General features: G+C 37.1%; 1 protein-coding gene across 1 annotated transcript in view; it reads left to right on the top strand.

The window, feature by feature from the left end:
* The window catches only part of CAPS2 (calcyphosine 2), a 33284-nt gene extending 18494 nt beyond the window's left edge, over positions 1–14790 (top strand). Inside the window, 9 exon segments of the mRNA XM_035544268.2 lie at positions 58–132; positions 976–1071; positions 1178–1271; positions 4064–4179; positions 8492–8568; positions 10226–10380; positions 10894–11013; positions 12074–12170; positions 13479–14790. Coding sequence (XP_035400161.1) covers positions 58–132; positions 976–1071; positions 1178–1271; positions 4064–4179; positions 8492–8568; positions 10226–10380; positions 10894–11013; positions 12074–12170; positions 13479–13654 — 1006 coding nt within the window. The 3' untranslated portion in view covers positions 13655–14790.
* The last annotated feature ends 11199 nt before the right edge of the window (positions 14791–25989 follow it).

The raw sequence follows: 25989 nt of genomic DNA, 5'->3' as shown, positions 1-25989 counted from the left end.
TACACCATTGCTCTGTGAGCATATAGATATCATTAATTTGCTGCATTATTTTCTCAGAATAAGGACCAAATCAGGATTGACTGAAAGCGTTCTCTCTAACAAGCTACGCTTTGATAGTAGGATTATATCAAGGTAATCACACATTTTGTAAAGCTTTTCAATTCTGTGAATTTATGAATGATGATTGTTATCTTGTTGAAATATTTAATTGCACTGAACTTTTCCTTCTCTGTTACATATATAGAAAAAAGTATATATTACCTAGGTAGGTAGACCTGCGCATATAATACACCTGACATGGCTGATACAGTGTCTTTACTGTCCTATTGTACAGCATTAAGATACATAAATAATGTTACGTTACCATCATGTCAGTCATAGCTCTGTGCAGGACAGTTGGCACAGGGATGTAGAAGAGTGCTCTTAACCATAGCATGTCACTTAATTTTAACTTCTTTTAGCCTTCTCTTGGTATGTGGCAACCATTGTGGATGGAAAGAATGGCTTTATGTCTTTTTTGTAGCTCCTTACATACTAAGCTTACAGGCTGAGGGCATCTTTGTTCTGAATTGAGTAGTGGTGACATATTCTTCAACTCTGAAGCAGTGAGCTGTATAGACATAGTCAAGGATTCAGCCCCATAGCTTCATCTACCATAATGAATGCAGTAGTCCAGGTTTACGTCATCGTTTAGCGAATGAAAATTGTATTGGCATTCTAAAACATGAAGCTTTGAAAGACGTTCTTAATGTTATGGAGAACAGAATATTGCATTAAGATGTGTTTCCAAATCCAGAAGATGGATTCCACAGTGGTTTAGTGCAAATAGATGGCTCTTTCAAAGAAAAAGATTGTGCAATATGCAAGATTGGATATAAAATGTGTATTTCAAAATATAAGTGTTATTTGTGTTTGGGTTAAATCAGGTTTGTATAGATGCAAAAATATAAAGGTGCTTTTCAATTTTCCTTTTAGAAATGGTCGCGATGCTTGTAGAGAGTTGATTGGATTCTTTTTTGCATATGACCTATCCCTTACTGTGTATGAATTCCGACAGTTTGGAAAAAATAGGTAGGTTAAGTTACTTTAAAAAAAAAATTATAAAACATCTTTCACTGTACCTATCAAACATAAATAAGTGTAATTGTTTTAAGATTAGTTTTGAATTATTTCACAGAACAAATGCCTTGCCTTTCATTCAGAGGGGAATTTATCAACATCAGCGAGGACAAAAGAAGGGAAAAGCTTATGATCTTAGTGACTTCTATATTGTAAGTATTCTATTGAATGCAAGGCAGTTTTATTGGTGATTTGAAAATAATATTTAGATATTCGAACTGAAAATTGTTATCTAGCATTCAGGGGAAGACATTTGGTCTTCCCTTCAGTAATGTTGTCAAATTAAGGTTTTTTTCAGGAGTCTGGATTACTTTGCTGTCCCATGATTTAGGGATTCCACTTTTGGCTTCAGTTTGTAGATTTTCCACTAGAGGGCACAAGACTGCAGACAATGTAGAGCTTTTTGTAGATAAAATGAACTATTTGGGAAGGAGAGTCTTGAAGTAGAAGACTTAAGTACTTGTTAACAAATTAATGATCTTTGTGAGGTTTGCAGACGTTTTGATGAAGGCATTGACTGAATATTTTTTAAGCATGAGGGAATTAACTTAAAGTTTGAAAATATTTACCACCAGCTTTATAGAGAGAGCTTTTGTTACAGTTTTTTTTTGTTTGTTTCTTTTATTTAAAAAGGTGATTGTTTGAAACATCATTTGAATAAATAGCATGTATAGTCAAGTTTCTACTTAACCGAGCATTTGAAACTATGGTAGACGTGATACACCAGATAATCTGATCATTGACTATGGATCATATTGTGTTTTCTGTGCTGCTGTACATCTGTACTTGGAGAAGCGTTCATTGTTTTTAAATACAAGCATTTTCATAAATATTCGTAAATTTTGAAATACAGGATGGTTTTGCTGCATCCTCCTGTAAATCTTAAGTTTAGAGCAAACAATGCATTTGAATGAAGTATTGTAAATAAAGGCAACAACATCAGCTTTTAGTATTTTGTCTAATCACTTGAGTAATCCTAGCAGTTTACATGTAGCTACCATATAGGAGTTTCCAAGATGAAATAGATGACTTTGTTTATGGTATGGAGATTGAAGCTAACTCGTCTGTATGAAGTTCAACAAGGCCAAGTGCCGGGTCCTGCACCTGGGGCGCAACAACCCCAAGCAGAGCTACAGGCTGGGAGATGAGTGGTTGGAAAGCTGCCTGGCAGAGAAGGACCTGGGAGTATTGGTTGATAGTCGGCTGAATATGAGCCAGCAGTGTGCTCAGGTGGCCAAGAAGGCCAACAGCATCCTGGCCTGTATAAGAAGCAGCGTGGCCAGCAGGTCTAGGGAAGTGATTGTGCCCCTGTACTCGGCTCTGGTGAGGCTGCACCTCGAGTACTGTGTTCAGTTTTGGGCCCCTCGCTACAGGAAGGACATGGAGGTGCTCGAGCGAGTCCAGAGAAGGGTGACCAAGCTGGTGAGGGGTCTGGAGAACAAGTCTTACGAGGAGCGGCTGAGGGAGCTGGGCTTGTTCAGCCTGGAGAAGAGGAGGCTCAGGGGCGACCTTATCGCTCTCTACAGTTACCTTAAAGGAGGCTGTAGAGAGGTGGGGGTTGGTCTGTTCTCCCACGTGCCTGGTGACAGGACGAGGGGGAATGGGCGAAAGTTGCGACAGGGGAGTTTTAGGTTGGATGTTAGGAAGTACTTCTTTACCGAAAGGGTTATTAAGCATTGGAACGGGCTGCCCAGGGAGGTGGTGGAGTCACCATCCCTGGAGGTCTTTAAAAGACGTTTAGATGTAGAGCTTAGCGATATGGTTTAGTGGAGTACTTAGTGTTAGGTCGGAGGTTGGACTAGGTGATCTTGAGGTCTCTTCCAACCTAGAAATCTGTGTCTGTGTGTCTGTGTCTTTTTTTAGATTTTTTTTTTGGTTGTCATTTGTATCTTTGCAACCTGCAAATGGAATTATGGGAATGTGTTTTAAACAAAGGTGTGTCTTAAAGACATCCAGAAAATGTGCTGTCCCTGAGTTCATTATCTCTTTGGAATGATGTCATGTTTTTGAATCTCCATATCTTCAAGCTCAGTTTCTCGGATGACATTAAGATACACAAATCTCTCACAAAGTCCAAGTGGTTGACACACTTGCACAGCAGCAGTATCTTCCTACTTTATGGGTGTTGGAATCTTTATAATCCAAGCCTGCATGGATATTATAGTTAGAGCTACTGCTTTTTTGATTCTTGTCAATGTTCTTTGTTTCTAGTTTACTTCTGTTCTTTTCCTCCCTCTCCTTCTCACAAACCGGATACCTCACGTATTTTCTGAAGTTAAAGAAGCTATGTCCCTTGTCCCCAGCTTGGAGGGAAGAGGAATTTTAATACTCAGAAGGGACAGTATTGAATAGAACTTTTTACTAGTATTAGTGTGTTTTTATTCAATATTTATTACTGAAATACAGTAATTTTAAAGAATAACTACATATTTAAGCATTGCAAGGATTATTTGAACTTTGGGATGTCTACCTTTTGGTTGTTTGTTTATCTTAAGTATGATCGTAGGTTATTGAGTGTAACTGTGGAGGGTTTCTTCTAGTCTGAAAACTTGGCTCTCAGAGAATCATTGTGGCACCTTCTGTGACCATCTGTTATGTGGTCCAGTGAGTTTTGGATTCCATAAGAATGAAAGGATAAGAAAAATACAAAAGTAGAGCCTGGCTGAGGGAACAACAATCTATAGTATCACATTACTCAATTGTGAATTAGGGTAGAGCAGATGCTCTTACTAGACAAGCCTCCATGTAGAAGATAAAGTTTCATTTTGAAGTCTGTTTTTGTTTAATATTAGAAAAGCTCTGTTAAGAAGGTTAACTGACCTTAGTTACACTTTTCCGATCATTTCATAGCAAGACTTTGACGATCATACTTCTGAAAGTCTTGCAAAACATATTCTATGAACTATGTGACCTGTTTGTAAACCATTCTATGTTTTGCCAACAGGGAGCTAACCTAACTTTCCGAAGTGTTGATCATAATCTTCCAGAAAGTGTCAAGCAGAACCCAGTCCTCACCCTTCGTGTGATAAGTATTGATGAAACAGCTATGGATTTTCTCAAGTAAGTGCAGCTAACTTTTTCAAATTAGTCTTCCTTAAGCAAAAAATACTTTTTTATAAGAGCTTCTAATGTGTTATTTATCCTGTTAAAAAAAATCTGTATTTAGGCTGTTGTTAGGAGAAATTAGTAATAGATGTGAGTGGATGTTGTATAATTCAATAACTTCCTAGAATGATAAGGAGTAATTTGAAAAAAGGAATTAATTAAATATGAAGCTATCTTACTTGCTTTGTTTGAAGTCTTTTTAACACAAATCATATTCTGAAACTTTTCTGATGTGATGAACTAATGTACTATGGTCAGGGCAAAAATCATTTTTTTGTGATCAACATTACCATTGAATCTTTCATGAAGCTTATATTAAATGCTTATATCAGTTATGCCAATACAAGTGTTTGAACACAGGCAGGGGAGGGATTGATGGCTTCTTTTTTTTTTTTTTTTTTTTTCCCATCTTCTTTACTTCCTTTTTGTATGCCTTCCTTCTTCAGTCTTTGAGATACTGCTACACATCGAAGACTGCAGGCATTGGGGCATCTAATATCTCAACACATTTGTTTTCTCATCCACTTGCTGTATTCCCTCCAGTCAGGTATTGATACACATTGGTAAGATCACCCTGAGCATTCTCTTCTCCAGGCTAAACGTTCCCAGTTCTCACAGCCTCTCCTTGTACATCAGATACTACAATCTCTTCTTGACTGGGAACAACAGAGCCTCAAATATATTTACTATCTGAAAACTACTTTCATCAGAACAACTTAATTAACCATTATTTTTCTTTCTGCAAGTGTTGAGATACATGAAGCTTGTTCTCAGTTACAGTAATATTCACTTTAAGGTCCCTTTACACTGAAAGCTCTGCAAAGAGGCCCTAGTGAGCTAACAGTCCATAAAATTGTAAATTCAAATTTAATTGGTTGTAGAAACATAGAGCTGTATGATGCTTACTTCTAATTGTTCCCTGTCTGCAGGGTCTTCATGAAATAATATAGTTTAATATTGGTTGGCTTGTGTAGGACATTTTACATCTCAGAAGCATATTGTTTTTGATAAATATCTTTTTTTTTTTTTTTTCATTTGTTGATAATTTTCTACCTGTGGAATTTGGAGGTGATCCAGTGTTATTTCTGAAAGCTTGAAAATGAAGACCTGTTCATTGGGTTTTAAATTCATATTTTCTGCTGCTTCTTTTCTGCTATTTCTTTTTTATACTCTCTCAAGCTGAGGTGTGGGTTTTTTTTCAGGTAGTAAATTGAAGTCTTTCTCATTCTTCTGAACGCTGTGTCTGGGTGGGGGTGTTATTGAACCGTAACTCGGTCTTCTCTGGTGGAAAACTCATGATTTGAGTCCTTTTATCCCCATTAATGTACTCGCAGAGAATCCCACTCAGGAGTGTAGAGTCAAAAAGGTCTGTTGCAGATTTTCAGGAGGAGCTATGCCCTTCTGTCACAAGCTATCTTTTGTGCTTTATGCTTGTTCTAGTGAGAATATGTTGTCCTCTGTAGGTGGTTGACTTTACAGTTTAGGTAGTTTGATATGGACAGGCTCATAGGGACTTCATAATGGGAAGTACCCAAACTGGAGATGAAAATTCTTAATAGCAGAGAGGTAAGTCTTCGGCCTCCGAAATAAGGAGTAGTCCTTCATGACAAGGCACTGGTGAACACGCAGTTTCAAGTTGGCAGTAGTTTTTACATCTGTCTTCCTACTCTGATTAAAAGATTAAAATAACTATAGCACATTTTAAATTTTTTTTTTAAATCTTCCAGTAGGTTCTTCCACAGTATTTTTTCTATCAAGCTTTATACTAACTTATTTGGATTACTGGGAAGCCCTTCTGAGAACACAAAATACAGAATTTCACTATAATTTTTAGTGAAGGAACCTGAGATGCGCTGATCCAGCTTTTGGTCTAAACCCTTGCCATAGTTTGTTGCCTTAGTAGTTAACTTCTTTAACTACTGTGAGTTTACATTGTTTTCGTTTGGCAGACATATAGTTAGCATGTAGCAATGAAAATAGAAACAAATGACCTTAGAAACTCACTCTTTATTAAGTCAGATTTCATGTCAAATACATGTAGCTAATCGTGCTTTCTCCAGAAGATGCAAAACAACACATTGTGGAAAGATAAGGTGTTTTCTTGTGTTTGTTAATGGTTAGCTTGTATTTGAAATGAGAAGGCCTATGCATTTCCCAACAGAAAACTTATGTGCTTTACTGGCAATTTAACCTTGGTAGTTAAGACTCCTATTTGGTCCCAGTACTAGGTGACTCCCTTCATAGTTTATAACTCATACCTGAACTAGAAGCATTTCTTTCTTCTGGATGTGTATAACCTACAGTTAGCAGTGTAAGCATAGATAAAAAAAAGATATAAAAGTAATTTAGAATGGTGTTAACATTTCCATCATCAATATCTGTCATTACTGCTTTTTAATTATCTGGACATATTTCAAGAAATTGATTCCTTGATTTGAGAGAGATTTTATTTTCCCTGAGAGTGTATGTTTATCTATTCAACATTCAAATAAAAATGCATCAATATCCATAAACATGTTTTCCTGGAGATTTGAACTTTGCTGGCGTTCTTTGAAGAAGGCTGATCTGAATACTGCGACAAATAGGAAGCCATACAATAGGCCTATTGGCATTCTTTTGTTACCCTGCTAGTGATGCTTTTAACACTCGGTGCCTTGTGCTTCTTGGATGTTATCAGTCAGATGTTGAAAGTAAACAGGATCTGGACAGTCTAGTACCCTCCAACAGGTATCTAAAGATCTAAACAGAGTTATTCTTTTGTCTCCATTGTTTCTCCAGATTGCTAACAATAAAGCCATGTGAGTGCAGAAGCCTTTTAGTTAATTCTTTTCTTGAGCGATCACCTCACCACTACTTTGTTCTAGTAATTAAAATTAAATTCAAAATCTATGGGGGACGCAAGTTTCTCAAGAATATATGTTGGGAAATATATGGGATATTTCATAAGCATATACAGCAACTTCTACCTCTTGAAGTTTCTCTGAGCTGTCTCACAAGATATTTTTTTGTGTGATTGCCATTTATTGTGTCCTGTTTATTAGCTTTTTTTTTTTTTCCCAAGCATTTCTGTGGAGCGTTTTTAGAAATCCATGACTTACTTATTAGAGCCCTCTTAAATGGATTACTTTATGTAGTGCTGCAAGAACCAAGCAAAGAAAGCAGGTTTTTAAACAATAATTAGCATACATGCGTATTTGTCTTCCTTGAAATCTTCAATGGAAAACTCTTCAGGTTCCTCAAAGCTTCTATTAATACCATGTCCATTTCTTTTATGAAAAATATCTATCCGTTAGCTTGCAAATTTTTCATTATCTCTTTGTTTAGTAAATTCTGGCCATTGCTCTTTGGAGCTGCTTGTAGGTTGCATGGAGAATGCATGGTCACTGCAGTTACAAGGTCTGGAATTCTCTCTTACTGCTCTCAGGTGTCCTTGATGGACCATGTCCATGGCAATTCTTCCTTGGTTCAGGACATATATTGTCATATACTGTCAGTTGAATGAATACAGTCATATGGAACCCATTCTTATGGTAAGGGACTCGGTGATAGTGTGTGAAATACCTGAATACTGTCAGGTAGAAATCTTTTAAATAGTTCTGTTCCTCTGCAGAAGTATTCCTTTGTTGCTGTGTTGGTCCCCAGTGCCTCCTTAAGTGATACTGTTCTTGATCTGCATCATGAAAGATAATCTCTTCTGCCTTTTTTCTGGTTAGTTAATAACAATGTTAGTCTTTTTGCCCTTGTGTGCCATTCATCACAAGTGCAAGACATAAAACAGGTGGAAAATTGCTCACTAATTTTGGTCTTATAATTTTGACATTTTTCTAGGAAAATAATGATTCAAGATATAACTTGTATAGTTTTGATTTTTTTCTTTTAAAGAGAGATTTGTAGCTACTTCATGTTATTTTCCTGGTTACTAAGTGTTGCTGCTTTAACAAACTTTTCCACTGGTCTAAGCTGAAGATTAGGACTGTTCAGATATGCTTCTGGAGATTGTACAAACAGGAGGAATTATGCATGAGTTATAAATTGGAAGAGGAGCTGCTAATGGAATAGTGTCAGACAAGAGTTTCTGTATATCTGCAACTATTCAGCAAGGACTTTTTTGTATGCCATGTCAAACTCGAGCACTTGGACACAGTGCTTATAAGGGCAGTATAAGAACTAAATACAAAGTTCATTTTTTTTTTTACTACAGCTATTTTGAATTCAGTAACATTACATATGATTTTCCCCAGTCAACTTTAAATTGTTACTATTTTAGAGCTCCCTCTGAGGAATTCAAGCAAGAATGTTCCGAGCAAGTGACCAATGACAGCAGAGTTTTCAAGAAGATTCAAGGTTTGTGTCTACCAGAACCCACTTAATTTTAATTTCTGTATCTCTGTCTTTACAGCTCAGTACAAAGAAGAGTGGTGACGCTTCAAAGATTTTATTCGAATAAATGAAGCTAACCAGGAGTTAGATATTTATCAGAATATTACAAAAATCTGATACTGGAATAAACTGTTCATAAGAATACTTTCTACTCTTAACTTTCCTTCTTTAAATAAACAGTCTGGCTAAAGATCAGGGAAACAGTACAGAATAATTGTGAATGTAACCAATAAAATATCACTCTCTGTGACAACAAAATCTTAAAAAAAAAAAAAAAAAAAAAAAAGGCTAAATCATAACACTGATCCTATGTTAAACTGGCATCAAATTAAAAAAAAACCTGGGGAAATATGCAAACATAATCTTATTTATTCACTTAATTCTGTTTTAGATAGTTCTTTGGCCATCATTTCTATGCACTGAAAAGTAGTTTTTTCATATTCTTCAACGTTATCCTTACTAAATATGTGAGTACAATTTAATAGTATATTCTAGAATATGTAATTGTATTTTGCCAATTTCCTACCTATAGTCTTTTGGACAAGAGCATAGCTTTGTGTTTAAAACTATAGAAGGATGTTTATGCGCTTGCTGTGTAACATGAGTCCACAAAAACTGTTGAATTGAACAGTTTTTAGTTTGTAGAATCTCCAGTATAACTTTTAATAGCAAACCTGCTTTAAGTAGGCACTCTTTGGTCACTACAATCTACTTGAGCACTTACTTTTGGAATAATACGTTAGGGATATTTTTTATCTTCTAGTTCTCCTTCCTCTCTTTTTTTTTGTCCTGGTGTTTCTGAATTATCTGACTAGTGTTTCTGAATTATCTGACTATATCTAAAGCTTGCTGGTGTGGCTTGGAAGAAGGCTTAGTGTATATACTTCAAGACATATTTTAATGTACTTCTGAGTTTGATCTTTACTGGAAAAAAAATTGTCCCTCATCCTCTTCCCCTCATCCTCTTCCCCTCCATTTTGCTTTTTAATAGTAGATGCCAGTAATTTGAAGATGTAATATGGTAATAGTAGATGACTTCTGTTAGCAGGGTATGCTGGGAAACTCGTACAGCCCTAAAGAGAAACTGCTGCACAGAGATTTTGATAAGGCCATCATTTTTACTGTAGAAATAGTTCTTTGCCTATCAGTTTGGAACGATTTTGCAGAATTACTGATACTTGTTCTTGTTTCCACATGTATTTAACACCTCTGTACAGAAAAGGAGTGAATCTGTGTCCCTTAATGGATGTTTGTATTAGCAAAGTACAGTGTTGCTGAATTGCTTTGGGCGTTGAATAATAGTGCATATGTATTCGATTCCAGTGGAAGTTAGCAGTTTCATAATCTGAGCATATATAGGACAGCAGACATTCTTTCCTTCTGTGATCTTTTTAATGTTTTATTAGATGTTGCTGCTGCTTTATGTGATTTCTGTTACATGTTAAGTAACTGATAGTTTCATTTTGAACTCACATCTGGTCATTAAAGGTATGAGAGCTTAGGTGCGTGGATGTGCCTTTTAAGCAGCAGTGCCAGTGGCCTTGTTTACTTTTGTAACAGCTCCATAGCATGCGGTCAACTTCAGGTAATTGTTATGCCCTTTCCTTCTGTAAATCCTCAGGTATGCTCAGAGGGACACTAAGTAAAAGAGGAGTTCGAGTTATAACAGGCCTAGGAAAGTATTTCCGACATATAGACAAGAACAGAAATGGTTTTCTCTCTCAGGCAGACTTTAAAGAAGCTCTGAAAGTATTCCATCTGGAAGTGCCTGAAGGGGTAAGTCTAGCTGAAATTGTAAGCTTGGGCAGTATTTCACTTTAATTTATGGAATTATTTCTTTGCTTAAATCTACTACAGCTTAATACCTATTTTTTCCATGGCTTTATTTCCTTGTGTTATATTGGCATTTCTACATTCAGTCCTATGTGAAATTCTTGAATAAATAAAAAAAATAAGTGTGCAATCCTTTTGTGTTATGAAGAGGGGCAAGTGCGAGTGCAATCCATTTTTCTTTTTCAGCCTTTTGAAGATATTCTGTAGGGTACTATTTACTTATTGCTCTTCTTTTTAAATACTATGTTACAAGAAAAGCACACAACTATCAAAACGGTTAATAATGTGAATTATGGTCATCAGTGACCAATGATGACTTGCGTTATTTTGAGAAATGTTTGAGTCAGTTTGGATGGGGACATTGTTCTTTGTGAAAGTATTTTAATTTCCTATTGTAGCAATTGTTTTTTTCTAGGACATAGTGAAATTTTTTGGCAAAATATTTTTAAATTACAGGACTTTGAATCCTTGTGGCTTATTCTTGATGATAGCAAGAGTGATAAAGTTGACTATGGAGAATTTATTCATGCCGTAGTTGGAGAAATGAATGAATATCGGAAAGCATTTGTAAGAAAAGTAAGTTTCACTGCAGATAGTATAGATATTTTGCAGCCTAACTTTGGAGTTAGTTATTGTGTTTTGAATTTTTTACTTAAATTTTGCATCTGGTAATTGACTTTTTAAACTGTCAGATTAGTGTGTTAAAATAAATGTAAATTAGAAGACTGCATGCTGTTCCATTGTTGAGTTAGTTAATTTTGAACTGCAACCTAGAATCAAGTCCTTTATTATTTTAGGTTTGAGTATGCATGCTATTCTTACAGTGCACTCCAGTGTGGAAAGCATCTGGCACTCCAAAGCTCTGTCTTCCAGAAATCTCTCTCTGTATTTTGGCAGATCACTATATTTGTTATCCATATGCACTGTGTGCATTTTTTTCTCAATGTCTAAAATAAAGGCAATAATACTTGCCTTCTTTGAGACATCCAATTCGAGGCATTGCATTAGTGAGAGTTTTTTATATTTGAAATGTCATTTTGTTATTTGTCTATCTAGAAACTGGAAAGACAGAGGGATTGGAAATGTATTGTGACTGTTTCCAGTGTGAAACACTGGTTACAAACCAGCCAGTATCATAGTGACAGGATATCATAAAGATCAAGAAATGGGACATGCTTTTGTTCTTTTAATAATGGAGGATCTGACTCTCCCAGCCCTATATATTGGGTATGTGTATTAGAGTAAGCTGTTGAAATTAAAATGAAGCTGCTCTTAGTAGTGCTGTAGAGGCACACTGGAATGACGCTGTAATCTTAGTAATTGGAGGAGACAGAAAGCAAGCAGCTTAACTGCTGATTCTAAGGATGAGCTAGAAATTTTGGAGAGAAGACAATTTTTTTTTTTTGAGTTTGTGAAGGGACCACATTTGAAGTGAAACTTGTCAAGATAAAACAATTGTGAAATTTCATAATGTTGAATTCTTTACTGGTATCTGGTGACTATGATAGCAGATTCAATTTACTTAAATAAAATATGTAAATCAGAATAATCCACAGAACAAATCTGAAAATATGTGCTAGGTAGCTAAGTATGTTTGGACTTTAATTTTTTCTGCCTTTTTTTCCCCCTTGTTTAGGCTTACATGAAACTAGACTTCAACAAAACTGGAAGCGTTCCTATGGTAGACATCAGAAAATGTTACTGTGCAAAGAAACATCCTCTAGTATTGGCAGGTAATTAATTAATATTAACAACAAAAAAATGAAAAAAAAATAAAATCTACAATTAAAGTAGTGAACTTGTTAGCAGATATATGAGATCCAGAAACTGATACTAATATAAACTGTTTTCATTTCATCTGTTAACAAGAACTTTTTTCCCTCTGATTACCTATGATGTGTCTATCTGGAACTTGGCTATAAATAGTAATGGAGTTTATATACACAATTTTAATAGTTGCTTTTTATCATGCTGCAAATACTTCACACATATAGGTTAGATTGTTTTCCTTACCTGTGTAGGACTACATTTAAGTAGTTATATATCGGCTCTTATGTGCAAGAAATCACTGACCCCTATGATATCAGTAATTTAAAATTAAGAGAATACTCTCCTTTTCATATTACTGTTTTCCCTCAACTTCTGTAAGGCTTCCAAGTGACACTAGATGTACTCATCACTTGGGGTTCCTTCAGAATAAATTATTAATTTATTTCTAGGACATGGATTGTCATTCTTTACAGAGAAAATGTTGGTATCTTCGTTATTTTTCAGGCTTCACAAAAATGTTTAAACTCTGCCATTGGAAAGATAGGAATTTAAATCTTTGTATGTCAGTTTCTAAAATAGTATCTCCAGATACCAAACTAGTTACTATGAAAGTCTCTTTAGTGTCTTGAACCTTTCTGTTTTACCAGTAGAAGAAAAGATGTTTTCTGTATTGCCAGTGACCTTAATAGTAATATACGTGAGGATACTTTGTGGATTAAGAATGGTGGACATTCCATTTTTTTTTCCATTGCTATAATGCTATATTTTCTCCATTTTTTTCCTCAATGCAATAAAAGTCATCTAAAGTATAATCTTTATTAAGTTGCTAGAACACACATGTCAATTCCAGAACATTTTTGAATGAAAACTTGCATCTTAATGTGTTCCTAGAGCTTTGAACTCATATTACATTAAACACCTGATTTATCACAAGTTTACTTCTGATTTACCAGAATTTTAATTAAGGAATGTGCCATTTAGTTTTAGCAGTCATTTGAAGAAAAATCTTCCTGATCTTATAATCTATTAAAATCGACTTTGGCCTCATGTTTCCAATGATATTTAATGCTATCATAAGCTATTAAAGGAAGGTAATTTCTGCAACTGGTGTTAAGTGAGCAAGTGACTTCATTGCCTCTTGTGAAATACTGAATTTGTTCAAGAAAAATATTTGCAAGCCAAAATCTTAGATTTTCTTTCCTAACATATTAACTGTCATATATTCATTGGTCTTGAAAATGTAATTAATGGAAAAAAATACACTTTCACAGGCAAAGCTACAGAAGAAGAAATTACAGCATCATTTTTAGAAACATTAGGAGAGTCCTGCAGCAATCCCAATGAAGTGTCCTATTCTGAGTTTGAAGATTACTATGAAGGATTAAGTATTGGAATCATGGATGATGATGATTTTGTTAACATCTTAAGGAACCCTTGGGGAATTTAGAGTGGAAGAAAACAAATGAAAAAGAAAGACCTTCTGAACAAGGAGTGAACTAAACAAGGAAGAGTTTAGTCGTGACATGCGTTACTTCATAATTAGTGTCTTAAATTGATTTCAAGGACTGAAAATTGTAGATGCTTTCAGAATAATACAAAATAAGTTTCTTACAGAGTCTGTTGAGCAATGCTAACCACTTTTTCAGTATAAATGTTGTTCATGCATTTTCATTGGCTGTTCACCATACCAGAAGGCAGCATTTACTTGATATTAGAATAAAGTGTCATTTTCGAATTCCCTCTTATTTTAAAATACTAAAATGTGTGAGAGTATGTGCAAGAGAAATTTTAGTTTTATGATTGTGGAAAGCTTTAGATATGATGATGTAAATATCTGTGGTAGCTTTTCTTCAGTTTTCTTTTTATAAAAATGCCATATTTTTTCTTATAACATTCTTTTCTTTGTTTCTCATTATTTATGCTGGTGGTCAGCCTGAGAGAGAGCAGGCCATCCCCATTCAATTTGGAGGAAGACCATAGTACTGAAAATGCAGAGAATTTCACACCAATTAGCCTTTAAACTAGTATCCAGACCATCTCTGCTGCTTTTTTTTTTTATGTCTTGTTCAGGGATCTTCAGAGATGAATCCCAAAGGCTTTAATAAGCACAAATATATTTTTCAGTGTCCTTCTTTTTCTCTATTTTGCTAAATTGTTTTCAAAACAAATTTCTGTTTAAGTATCTGGCTTCTCTACTTTCTATTGCTGTGATTTTTTTAAACTAATCAATGATATCCTTTGTCAAATTGATATACATCATTTTATGTCTATTCTGAAAGTATAAAACAGAAAAGTATATATTAAAAAAACACCTTGTTTCAACAAAAATTAAGCTTTGAATTAAAATATTCCTTGCTACTTCAACTACTCAGCCAGGTATGCTTTTCAATGTAATACATCCCGTTAATTCTGTAAGGTTAATTGTGTTAGGAAATAAAAAATGTATTATTAATTAGTTTTATATATATATGTATGTATGTATGTAGATAGCACTTGGTTTCAATATACCTTTCAAAATTAACTGTATGTTGAACTGCATGTTTTAAGCCCGTGCAATTAAAGTATATTAGCTTTCTCCATGCATGTCTGACTAGTTTTGAATTTAGTCCGTGGTTAATAAAACCCTCCTCTGAGACAGAATTTGCGCTTCGTAGGAATTTAAGTGCAGTGCTGAAAATGAATGCTAAAATGAGGGCCTTTGGTCCCTCTGTGGCTGACTGGTTTATTCTAGATATAGCACTTCCTTGTTCTAATAGCTTGTACATTGTTATCTTTTGTTTGTACCATGTCTGCGTGTGTATCTAGAATTGCAATTTCTCCTCTAAACACTCAAATGAGATTTTTTTTTTTTTTTTCAGTTCAGTTTGGGGCTGCAGAAGTCTGTCTGTGTTCGTTTACAGAGAAAGACAGATTCTGTCAATTCTTATTCTAAAGCAAGAATTCTGATGTGGCTCATTACATATATGTGTGCGTATATATATATATATATATATATATATATATATATATAATTCCCCTTTCCTCCTGGAATTTCTCTTGCTGGTAAGGTTTTGTCAAGTAGTATTTGTGGAATTGGTGATTCTGAGAAAGGCGTCCTCAGGTTTTGCAGTGATCTCCTTGTTGATGTGTCTGTTCAAATAACAGAAAAAAATCAAGTGGCATTTTTGTCAGTCTTTTAAAGAATCACCTACTCTGTTAGACTTGTTCACTTAGGAGGGCTGTACCAACATATCAAATTGAGTTACAACTTTTTAAGTGTGACAGTGATTGGGAAATGACGTATTAACATAATTTTTTTTTTTTTTTTGCAAGAAAACCTCCCTGGTGATGCTTTTAGGAAGGTTATTCCACATTATTCTACGGAGTAGAAAAACTGATCACAACTGGATGCTTCCTTAGTGAGTCGTCTTATCAGCACAAACTGCAAAGGTCATACCTGCTGCAAATTAAATGGTGTTTATTGTTCTTATCACTAAAGTTAGGTGAATGATAGGCATGAATGATATTTCCATAACTTTGGTAGTAATGCATTTTTTTCTTCATCTGAAGTTAGATCCTTAACAGGGTAATCTACAATAAATTCTAAAGGTCAGAAATTACCTAAAAAATACAAGCCCGTACTTTGGTAATTCTCTAAAACCTGGTAGGTATTAAATTTCTGTTAAATACAAGGTCAGTTATACATCAGTGGCTGCCTCAAAACACCAGCTGTGATGTCTCTGGTGAATTTATAACGGAGTTCACAAAAGTTCCTTTTAAAAAGTCACTTTCTATCTGCCTGCTGTTATTTGTTCTCTAAAAATGGTGGCAAAGAATTGACACAAACTTCTACCAAGGCTGGCACACCATGCTTGCAGTTAGCAGAAAAACTAGCAGAACAGAAACTGTATTCAGACCAGGGTCTGTGGTGTGGGATTCTTTTTATTATCAGTATTGAAAAGCAGCGTCTGAAAATGCTGGGGAATCGTAGCCTGTACGGTTCCTCTTTGGAAATCAAACATCATAGCATACACTCTGGGTAAGGAAGTAATGCGAGTCTGTAAACTCCAATGGGTTGTTTCTCTGAGTATCTAATACTTTAGTAATTTTTTGTTTGTTTGTTTGAATATACTTGAAATCTACTTGTATGGTTGAGATAAGAATAACCAACTGTTGTGATCTATATTTCTGTGTTCGAGTACTTGGAAAAGCTGTCAAAAGACTCTTTTCAGTAACAGTGGTCTCAATGCTCAGTTTAATTGCATTCTGATTTGCTTATATTTACTTGTAAATGAACCCTGAAGCCTTTTCTTTGATCAACATTTTGTAGCTTTGAAACTTTCTGGAGGTATCTGCTGGAGCTTGCTGCCTTTAAATGTGTTCAAACAAAATGTTTTCTGTATTCGGTACCTTTCTCAGAATTGCTCATGTTTTCTGAATTACAGGGTGGGTGTTCTTAGATGGGGTGTTCTTGTTCTTAGATGTGGTTTTCTCAGGCACAGAAGCTGTCTGGCTTCTTTCCTGAAAGTTAGTGCTTAATACAACTAGGGGTCTTCATGACAGCCCTAATTTAAACTTATGCTAAAAAGTCTGAGCAATCTGCTGTAATTGAGGAAAGCAGAAGTGCGTTATGCTGCCAATATTTTGCCCTGATAAATGAATGTACTCCCAGAAGACAAGTGGAAATGAATGAAGTGGTGCAACTCCTCATTTTTGAGGTCTATGGCCACTTCATCAAATGAACGTGCACTGGCAACGCTAGCTGGAATGTTTAAGAACGTTTTTAAGAAGCAAAACACAAGTACGGGTACAAACATTCAGAAGCTTCACTTTGTCATAATGGAAATATGACATCTGACATCCTCACCTGGGACGGTTTTGATGGCAAGAGGAGGTATTACTACTGATTCAGATGCACAAATTCATTTTTCTTCCATAAAAGTCACTGCCACCTGCTCAAATTTTATGGGTCTTAGGGGACTGGAAAAAAAAAATAAAATGTGTGCGTAGAGAGGTGCTGTTTAGTTTTTGTTTGTTTTTAAGCATGCTGTATCTAGTGTAAAAGAGAGAGCCTAGAGCTGATTTCTTGTGGGTTGGTCTAGTTAAGTCCATAGGAAAACAAGACAAGTATCCTTCTGTGGCAGAAAAAAGTAAGGATAGTAGAAAATACTTTTTTCTGCATATTACTCCAGCACCTTATACTCTATCCTTCCTCTCCTGCATAGTAATGAATTTAGAGACTGAGACAGTTCTGTGTGTGCTTCTCATGTTAATGTTCTCGTCTTTGAGTAGCTGAGTCGGGTTTGATTTTTTTCTACAGACAGCTTTTCAAAATATTACCTGACCTGCAAAGTACTTAGGAAGGAAACGTGGCAAGAAGGTGCCAGTTGATGACCCTAGGAGTTGTTTTGTTGTGTGGCTCTTATACTGCTGTTACATACCTTTGTGACTGTGGAGAAGCAGAGGCTTAAAGAGGGATCTTAGAGGAAAAATACCCTTCGGGGGGGGGGGGGGGGGACGGGACACAAAAAAAGCCATCTTTTTATTACAGATTTCTTATTGTTACAGTATCTGTTGTATTGGAATTTGCAGTATCTGCTACATGTTTTATGACCTCTTTTTCTCCTCACTCGTTATAGTTGGATGGGATTAGTTGGATTCTCATGAAAGAGGTTTAGTATTTTTGAATCTTTAGTTGGCTCATGTCTTTTGACCTCTTGCTGTCATTCCCCTCCACCCCTGGTTTGGGGAGAAGAAAAGAACCTGGAAAAGAGTGCGTTTTATTTATTTATTTATTTATTTATTTTTCTCTAGGTTCTCCTCTTGGACAGCTGAGACCAGCAGGCAGAGCCTCCCTAGGGCTGGGAGAAGGGCTGACCTGGTGGCTGGGAGATGTGCAGTGCAGGGCAGTTGTCTGCCTACCTTTCTGCTCGGTTCCTTTCGTAAGGCTTGTCAGATGGGGATGACTTCTAGACGTTTAAATACCTGCCAGTTTGTCTTGGCCAGGCTGGAACAGAAGGAACGACCATCTCATGGCAAGGCTGCTCTTTGCTGTAATCTTTCAAAATATCAACCACTTACTATGGTCTGGCTGCAGTCAGGTATAATGGAAAGGGTAGAAACTGGACAGAGATGAACTAAACAGAAGACAAAAAAAAAAAAAAAGAATATATAATGGTAGCACTTTCAGGGACAATGGGGTAGATGAAACAGCAGGGAATTGCAAAGAGCTCCTTGCAGGAAGGCAGCAGGGATGCGTAGGGCTTCTTCCCTTCGGTTCTAAGCTGGGAGTGAAACTCAGCAGGAACGGATTAATTTAGGTTCCAAATGTCTCTGTTCCAAGGATACCTCTTGCTGTTCTGGTGTCCTTTTTTTTTTTTAATCAATCCAATTTTGATAATTCTGCTTATGCTCTTATTTTGAGCTTTGGCTAAGGCCCTCACAGGATTTGCTTTGGAAGCAGAATGCTGTGGGTGATACCCGTTTTACCCTGAGTTACACTTCATGTGGGGAAATCCCAGGCCATTATCGGAATGTGCAAGTTAAAATCAGGGGAAGCTAAAATAGCAGGTTTGGTGATCTATCTTAAGCAATACTCCCTTTTCTTACAACCTGTGTTAAGTAAGTGAACGTTTAATGACTCCTATGACTAATTCTGAGATCCTATGATTTGTCTTGGCATGAATTAGATCCTGTACTCAAGCTGGTAAAATTACTCCCCCGAAGTCATTTCCTTTGACAATAGTATTTGCCTTGCAGATGTTAGTGATTAACCGCGAGTTTCATTTGTGAGTATTGCCGTTGTTTTCATGTAATAGACGTTCTTGAATTCTTCTCCTTTTTCAGTATTTCAGGACCAAAAGGAACAGTAGCAGAGGTCAAACCAATGCTACAATTTCACTCTTTTTTTATTTTTTTAAATCAGCATTTTGGAAGTGTCTGATACAGCAGCACGGTTCAAACCAAGTTATAATATTCTGCTTTTTGTGGGTGTAATGTGCTTTTAAGAAATATGCTTCTAGATATTACTGTTGCATAGTTTCAGGTAACCATAGGGAAATTGACTGTCTTAATTGCTAATTCTTAATATCCTGATACGAAATGTTGAGAAGCATCAAACAAAAATCATTATAAATTAACAAAAATGCAAGGGGAGGCTGGTGACATGCCTCTGGAATTGTGCTCTGTCAGTTCTGTACTGTGAAGCTGAATGTGCTTTTGATGAATCAGGGCACAATGATGCTCCTCCTTTAAGAAAGCCTATGACTGTAGACCTTTTCATGCGTCTGAGTTCTTGAACACATTTTGCATAGAGAAGGGGCTGGGTGGCTGTAGGATGGGAGCTGACACAGGAAACATCCTAAGCAATTTTCAAAATTAACATTAAAATTAATTAATGTTAAAAGTCAAAGTCAAAGAGTTATTAAAAAATGTAAATGAGCCTGATAACTGGTGGCAATTTTTTTTTTTTCCCCAGATGAGCATAATATTCACTTTTTCTGATTCTCCTAGCTTTTAAACTAGAGCTGCCCTTTCTGGAGCAGGGTAGCAATCTTTCAGTCACAGCATTGGAGGAGCTTGAAGGTACACTCAGGATGGCAGCTCTGCTCTCGGAGCATCTCTTTGTATTTGGGCATCCACCATACTTCTCCTTTTGATCAGGAAGCTTATTGAGCTGGGTCATATGTCAGTTACTATTTCATTAAATTTTATTTTTTTTGTAGCTTTGAAGCTCCTAAAACCAAACTGAGCCACAAGCTGAGCTGGGCACTATGCAAACAATTACTTTGGGATACAATCCTTGCCTCAGAAAGTGTAACATCTATATTGGAAAAGGGTAGAAGGGGAAAAGAGAGGGAGAAAGACAGGAGACAGGGAATATTATCTTAATGATGTAAGCAGCTGAAGTGTAATGTAAGCACAAACATCTCATCTTGCCTCTTGCTTAACAAATACCAATGATAATTTGTACAATAAAAAGATAATTTAAAAGTCAGAGCAAATCTTCTCTGCATAGGTTAGCAGGAACTCTAAACTAAATAGCTAGGCAGCTAGGGTTTTAAAATACAATGATGATGATTTTCTTTGTTTAGGCAACTCCCAAAGAGATGATCTTTAGAATTTATATATATATATATATATATATATATATATATATATATATATATTTAGTAGGGTACTTTTAATCTTCTTTCATGTGACATTTCTGACTTTTAAAAGGAGAATTATTACATGATATGGGAGCACTTCTTCCATTTTTGATAGTAAATACTTACTAATAAGTATAGTAGGGAAGATGTTGATTGTGTGTGTGTGTGTGTGTTTGTTTTTGTCAGCCTCCATCTTGAGGGAGAAGAAAGCAGATGAGAACATGAGCGGAACAAAGTGGCAGTAAGGGACTTCCTCATGCATGCCTTGCCATTAGCTGTCTTGCATACCTAAACAGCTTTCCTCGGTACAGCAATGGCAGACTGACTTCTGTCTCTTTGCCAGTGTTGCTGGCTGTCAAATTGCAAGCTAAGTCGAATGGTGCAGGTTGTAAACCTGACACCTTGGGTCTCAGCTGGAGACTGCCAGGGAGCCAGTGCCGATGCTGCAGTGGGCCTTGTGTCCTTGAAGGGAAATTATACTTACCAAGAGGGGTATAACACTCAGCTCAGTTTTGCTTGCATGTGTTAAAGGTTGGGGGCGGTGTGTGTGTGTGTGTGTGTGTGTGAAGAAGGCACTGCAGCAAAGGTATTCCTACCTTTGAAAGCACTGCTACCTGTACTTTGGCAGGTCACATCAGTCCAGGGCCCAGCAACTGTCTCTGTTCTTGGTTTGTACTGCAAGAGGTACTCGGGGCCTCGGGCAAGGATGCTGATGCCCCTGCTGCTCACTTTCCTCTGGTTTGGAGATGTCTCATCCGTGCTCCACTCACACCACGTGTGCACAGGACAGGTTCATGGCAAGGGGCTGGTGTCCTGTTGACTTTGTTGTGACAGCTTTGCCCTAATCAGGTGTGGAGAGCCACTTAGTGCCAACGTCTGCAGCAGCCCCTGGCCCTGCAACTTCCTCCCGTGGCTCCAGGTCAATCCCTTTTTTCCTGTAAGGAAGGCATAGAGCAAAGAGAGCACTGCAGGTCAAAACAGATTGGGAAAAGCTGTCAAGGATATCAAATGGTGCTGTAACACTTGCAAGATTAGCACGGATGGAGCATGTTCTTTGGCAACCAAGTATAACAGTCAATGTACCGATCTGCTCTGCACTTAAGTATGTAAGGCAACTTCTTCAAAGACAGGCAGAGACCAAGAAAACCTGCAGCTTCACAACTTCCTCATACTGGGATGGGCTACTAACTGAGAGCTAGCTATGCTCTTTCTGCCAGGACTTCTCTGCCCGAGCACGACCCTGCATGGCTCTTCAGGACTCACTGGCGCCTTGCCTCTGAGGAGGAAGCGCTGCTGATGCTGCCCATGGTGGATGTGGCATTTCCCATCTGGTTCTCCCCTGCCAGGTAAGGTAATGGCCGAGCTTACAGGTTGCAGCAGAAATCTCTGTCGGCACCTCTAACTTTTGTGAGCATGGCTGAAGCACTAGAGGAGGAGATGCAGTGTTTATCTCTTGAGAATACTGTTCTGTTTCCATGGCAGTAGACGGCTCAGTCCAGATTTGGGCAATCCTGTCTGCAAAGTGGTATGGAAAAAAAAAATTAGAGAGAAAAACTTGACTGCAACTGAATGAAGGCAGTCATAATTAATCAAGCTTGCATACACTGAGGTTGTGTCTGCTCTATGAGACTGCAGACACTATGAAGAAACCTCTTTTCTTCCTGCATAGCTAAGGTTTATTAAATTTATTTATTTATTTAAAATCAGTCCCAGTGAGATTCTGCATGAGACTTCTGCCACTTGCACTCTAGGGGGTTGTCTTCTGACAGGTAAACTATAACTACATGCAATGAGAAGAAAAAAAACACGTTGCAAAACATAATTATTAATTAGAGAATGAGCTAGCTATTGTTACAAAATCTCTACAGTGACAGAATGGTCAATGAAATGGCTATTTCTTCAGGGAATGCCTCAAAGATCATCAGTGCACGCACCTTTGGAAGATAACTCATCAAAGTGGATCACTTGCCTTGTTGGGGCAGACATATTATGATCTCTTACTACAAATTGATGAAAGTAATGGAGTTTGTTAGTCACAGAAAGGAGGAAAATGATATGAGGTAGGTTTCCAGTTGAGCTGTGATGGAACTCAGCTGGAGCAATACTGGCCTCATCTGAAAATGGTGGTAGTCCTTTAGTGTGTTTCCACTGATTTTGATGGCATCTGAAGGACAGTTGTTTGACTTCCTCAGATAAATCATCATCATATGCAGTTTATATATCAGATTTGAACTAATTTTAGGAGAAGATCCCTCAAAGCTAACTTCCAGTGAAACAAAACTGCTCCTAGAGAATTTTAGTAAATGTTTCTATTCTTTTAAAAATATAGAATAGCTGTTCTGTATTGATAGATGGTAAGCAGTGTGAGTGCTGGATGATAGATATATGTTTATTTTTGTAAATTATGTTAAAGTGTTAAGGGTGTGTGTGTCCGAGTCAAATTATATCCAACTCAGACTTAAAAATGAAAGATTGCTTTAAGTTTCTTTATTAGGTTGCTTGATGGTCCTTCTGGACTATCCCTGCAAATAGGCTATTTCTTCATACAGTCTTTGCCAATGAAACAAAAATGACAGATGTTTCAGAGCAAACTATGTTATAGATTTTTTTTCTCTTTTCTTCCCTGTGGAGGCTGTACCAAAATAGATAATAAGGTATCTCTTCTGTTTAGACAGATTTAGATCTTTCCGCCATGCTTTTCTGTAGCTGAAGAAAGCTCTCTGGCCTGTATCTTCTAGGGGACTGTGATTTTATTATTTATATCATAGCACTGCTTAAAATGTGCAACAAGATGAGTCCATCATTATGCTGAATGCAAGCGTAATAACAAAGTTTTATTAGTGATCTGTTCTTCAAAAGCTTCAGTCAAGAAGAATGAGATGGGTAAAGAACAGAAAATTGCAGAAATGCTTGCATTTCCCAAAATTTTCATGAAGCTTGCATTCATGCCAGAAAACAAAAGTGAGACCCAGTGGAGGCCAGCATATCTCTGTTGGCTCATATAGCAATACTTCAGAAGAAGATGCTTGGGCATTTCCCTGTCTCTCTGGGCTTTCTGGTTACAAATGGAAAGATCATCAACCCCCTTTGAATGATGGAAGCTTGTATCCAAGAGCTAAAACTAGTTTGGAGATGCTGTATTCATTTCCCTGTCCCTCTGGACTCTACATGTTTGACTAGATCATTCTAAGACCTTTTTTTTTTTTCCTGTCTCTGTGAATACATAGAGCATGTGGCAGAAGCTCAGTACATGTATTAACATTCTACATGAAATAAAGAGTAAATGCCTGTTGAGGAGCAACACTGTTGTGAAAGCATTGCTGTCGTTGTTTAACTGGTCTTTAGAAAACCACTATTTTGTTGGCATGTGACAGTCCCTCAGAAGTGGCACTGTGTTCTGACAGGTTATGGATGAGAGAAATCACTGACCGTTAGCTGGAATTGAAGCAAAATTTCAGGACAGATCAAAAATTCATTTTTGCTATTTCGGCTTTTGGTCACCAAAAGATGTAAATATGGACAGAGCCTCAGGCAATGCCTCCTTCATGAGCAGAATGCAATATCCCGTGTTGCCAGAGAGAAACGTGCATCCCACAAATATGAATCAGCACTGACAAAGCTACTTGAGTTACAGCAGAAACAGGTGACTAATATTTCTTTCCACCATCTTGCATTACTAATACCTCTGACATTTGTAATCAAGGGGAGCCAAAGGGCATGAATGAAAAAGCTAGTGGGTTGAAGAGGATTCTGGCACGAGTGACATTTGGCCAAAGGGCATGTGGGATCCACTTTTGCTTTGGAGGAATGGTGCCCACTCTGTCATCAAAAGTGAAGGGTCACGGTTTCTAAGGGTCAAAGAAATGGTGCAGCTTGTGGTATGACTTGCTTACAAAGAGGGATGTTGCTTTGAAATCCTTGGAACACCTGTGGAAGGACTAGAGAAGAGGATGGGGATGTGCAAGTTGGGGTGCTCCAGGGTCTCAATCTGCAGCAGAAGGGAAGAGGAGCACTTTTGAGGGACAGCACGTGTGGCTCACAGCTGTGCCAGGAGCCATGACTAACGTGTGGCTGGAGCTGGAGCTGCACAAGGCAGAATGGGCCACATCGCTTCCCAACACCCCTTTCTTCCGACAGGAGAAATCTGAAGCCTACCTTAACGTATGGAAAACTGCAGACTTTACACCCCCACCTGCAGGGAGCATAGGCTGTGCATTGCCAATTAGGTGATGCAATTAGTGCTCACCTGTTTTTCCAATGTGTCGTGTGGCTTCTCAGCAGACCCCAATCCGGTTCCTCTAGCTTTTTCTTTCCTTAATAAACATAATGCAAAAATGATGACAACTTCCTGTTGGCTTTGTTTCCTTGTGGACTTTAATTACCCCATGGCTTTCTAATTGTCGTTTCACAGACATTTACTTAACCTAAGCTTGTCCCCCTTACTCCCCCCTAAATTCTGAGCAGTGATTCTGACTTATCAGCAGTATATTTGAGTATAACATGGCTGTCACATTCTGCAAGATCTGGAATGAATTAGTATGTGTAATTGTAAATAATAGGGATGATTATAAATAATAAGAGAAAATAGAAAAATAAGTAAAAGAAGCAAGGAGAAGCTTAATAAAAACTTAATGATGGTGAATATTTAAAATAATTAGTTCATTTACTTAATCATCAACTAAACTGATATAAATTGATTGTATTTTGGCTGTGTTGCACTGTCTTCATTATAATTCTCAATTATAAAATTGATTTCTTTGTTTCCCAATTACAACATCATATGAAAAATAGGAAGTGGTGGCTTCTGCCTCATGTCCTCCTCCAGAAGATAGCTGGGCAGGCTGACCTTCCTGGGCACCCCCTAGTCAACAGAGCTCCCCCAGAAGGTGGTTCAGAGCATGGCTGTGACTGGGGTATGCTCTATTTGCCCTCAAATCTATTTTTCTTTTCCATGTGTCTTTTTTTTTCCCTGCCTTTGCCTTCCTTCCATTTACTCTTTTATTGTTAGACAGCTGGTAATTCAATGACTTTGCTTTGCAGCACTCAAGCTTGCATGAATGACGATCGCTACTAGTAACTAAAATGCTCATTTGGCTTGGGTTTCTGATAGCAGTCTTCACAGCTAATTTTATTGCTTTGTCAGTTAAAACAATAACATAGGACCTTTCCTTTCATAACACCTATCAAGCAGGGAAAATTGGTTGTATATTGCTCAGTGTCACCCTGTTCTTCAAATAAAGTTCCAAATTTGGAGCTACAGAAACGTTTCCACTAAACTTTTACATAAAAATGTTTGAGAGTTTGCTAATACATGCACTTATTGTCCCTCCATTTGCAGATATATTTCATGGTAATCCTAAATCAGGAGGCACATTTTTTCTTACATATGTTTCATACATTTCCACTTTTATTGGAAACTGAGGGGTGCCAAAATTCAGGTCAGTGTCTTGTGGGGTGTGAAATTAATTCGTAAATGTTACTATTATTGCTGATGTAGAATATTATCTTCTTATTCCATTATATCACTCAAGAAAATTTTGGCTCTGAAAAGTCAATGTCTGACATAATTTCATACTTCATTGAGAAATCTGCCACATGCTGAAAATACAAGGAAGAGTGACACAGAGAAATTAATAGCGTTATGTTTAGAAAA

Source organism: Cygnus atratus, chromosome 1 (assembly GCF_013377495.2).
Source record: "Cygnus atratus isolate AKBS03 ecotype Queensland, Australia chromosome 1, CAtr_DNAZoo_HiC_assembly, whole genome shotgun sequence".
Taxonomy (NCBI): domain Eukaryota; kingdom Metazoa; phylum Chordata; class Aves; order Anseriformes; family Anatidae; genus Cygnus; species Cygnus atratus.
Note: the sequence above shows the minus strand (reverse complement) of the source record. Positions and strands in the feature narration are given on the sequence as shown.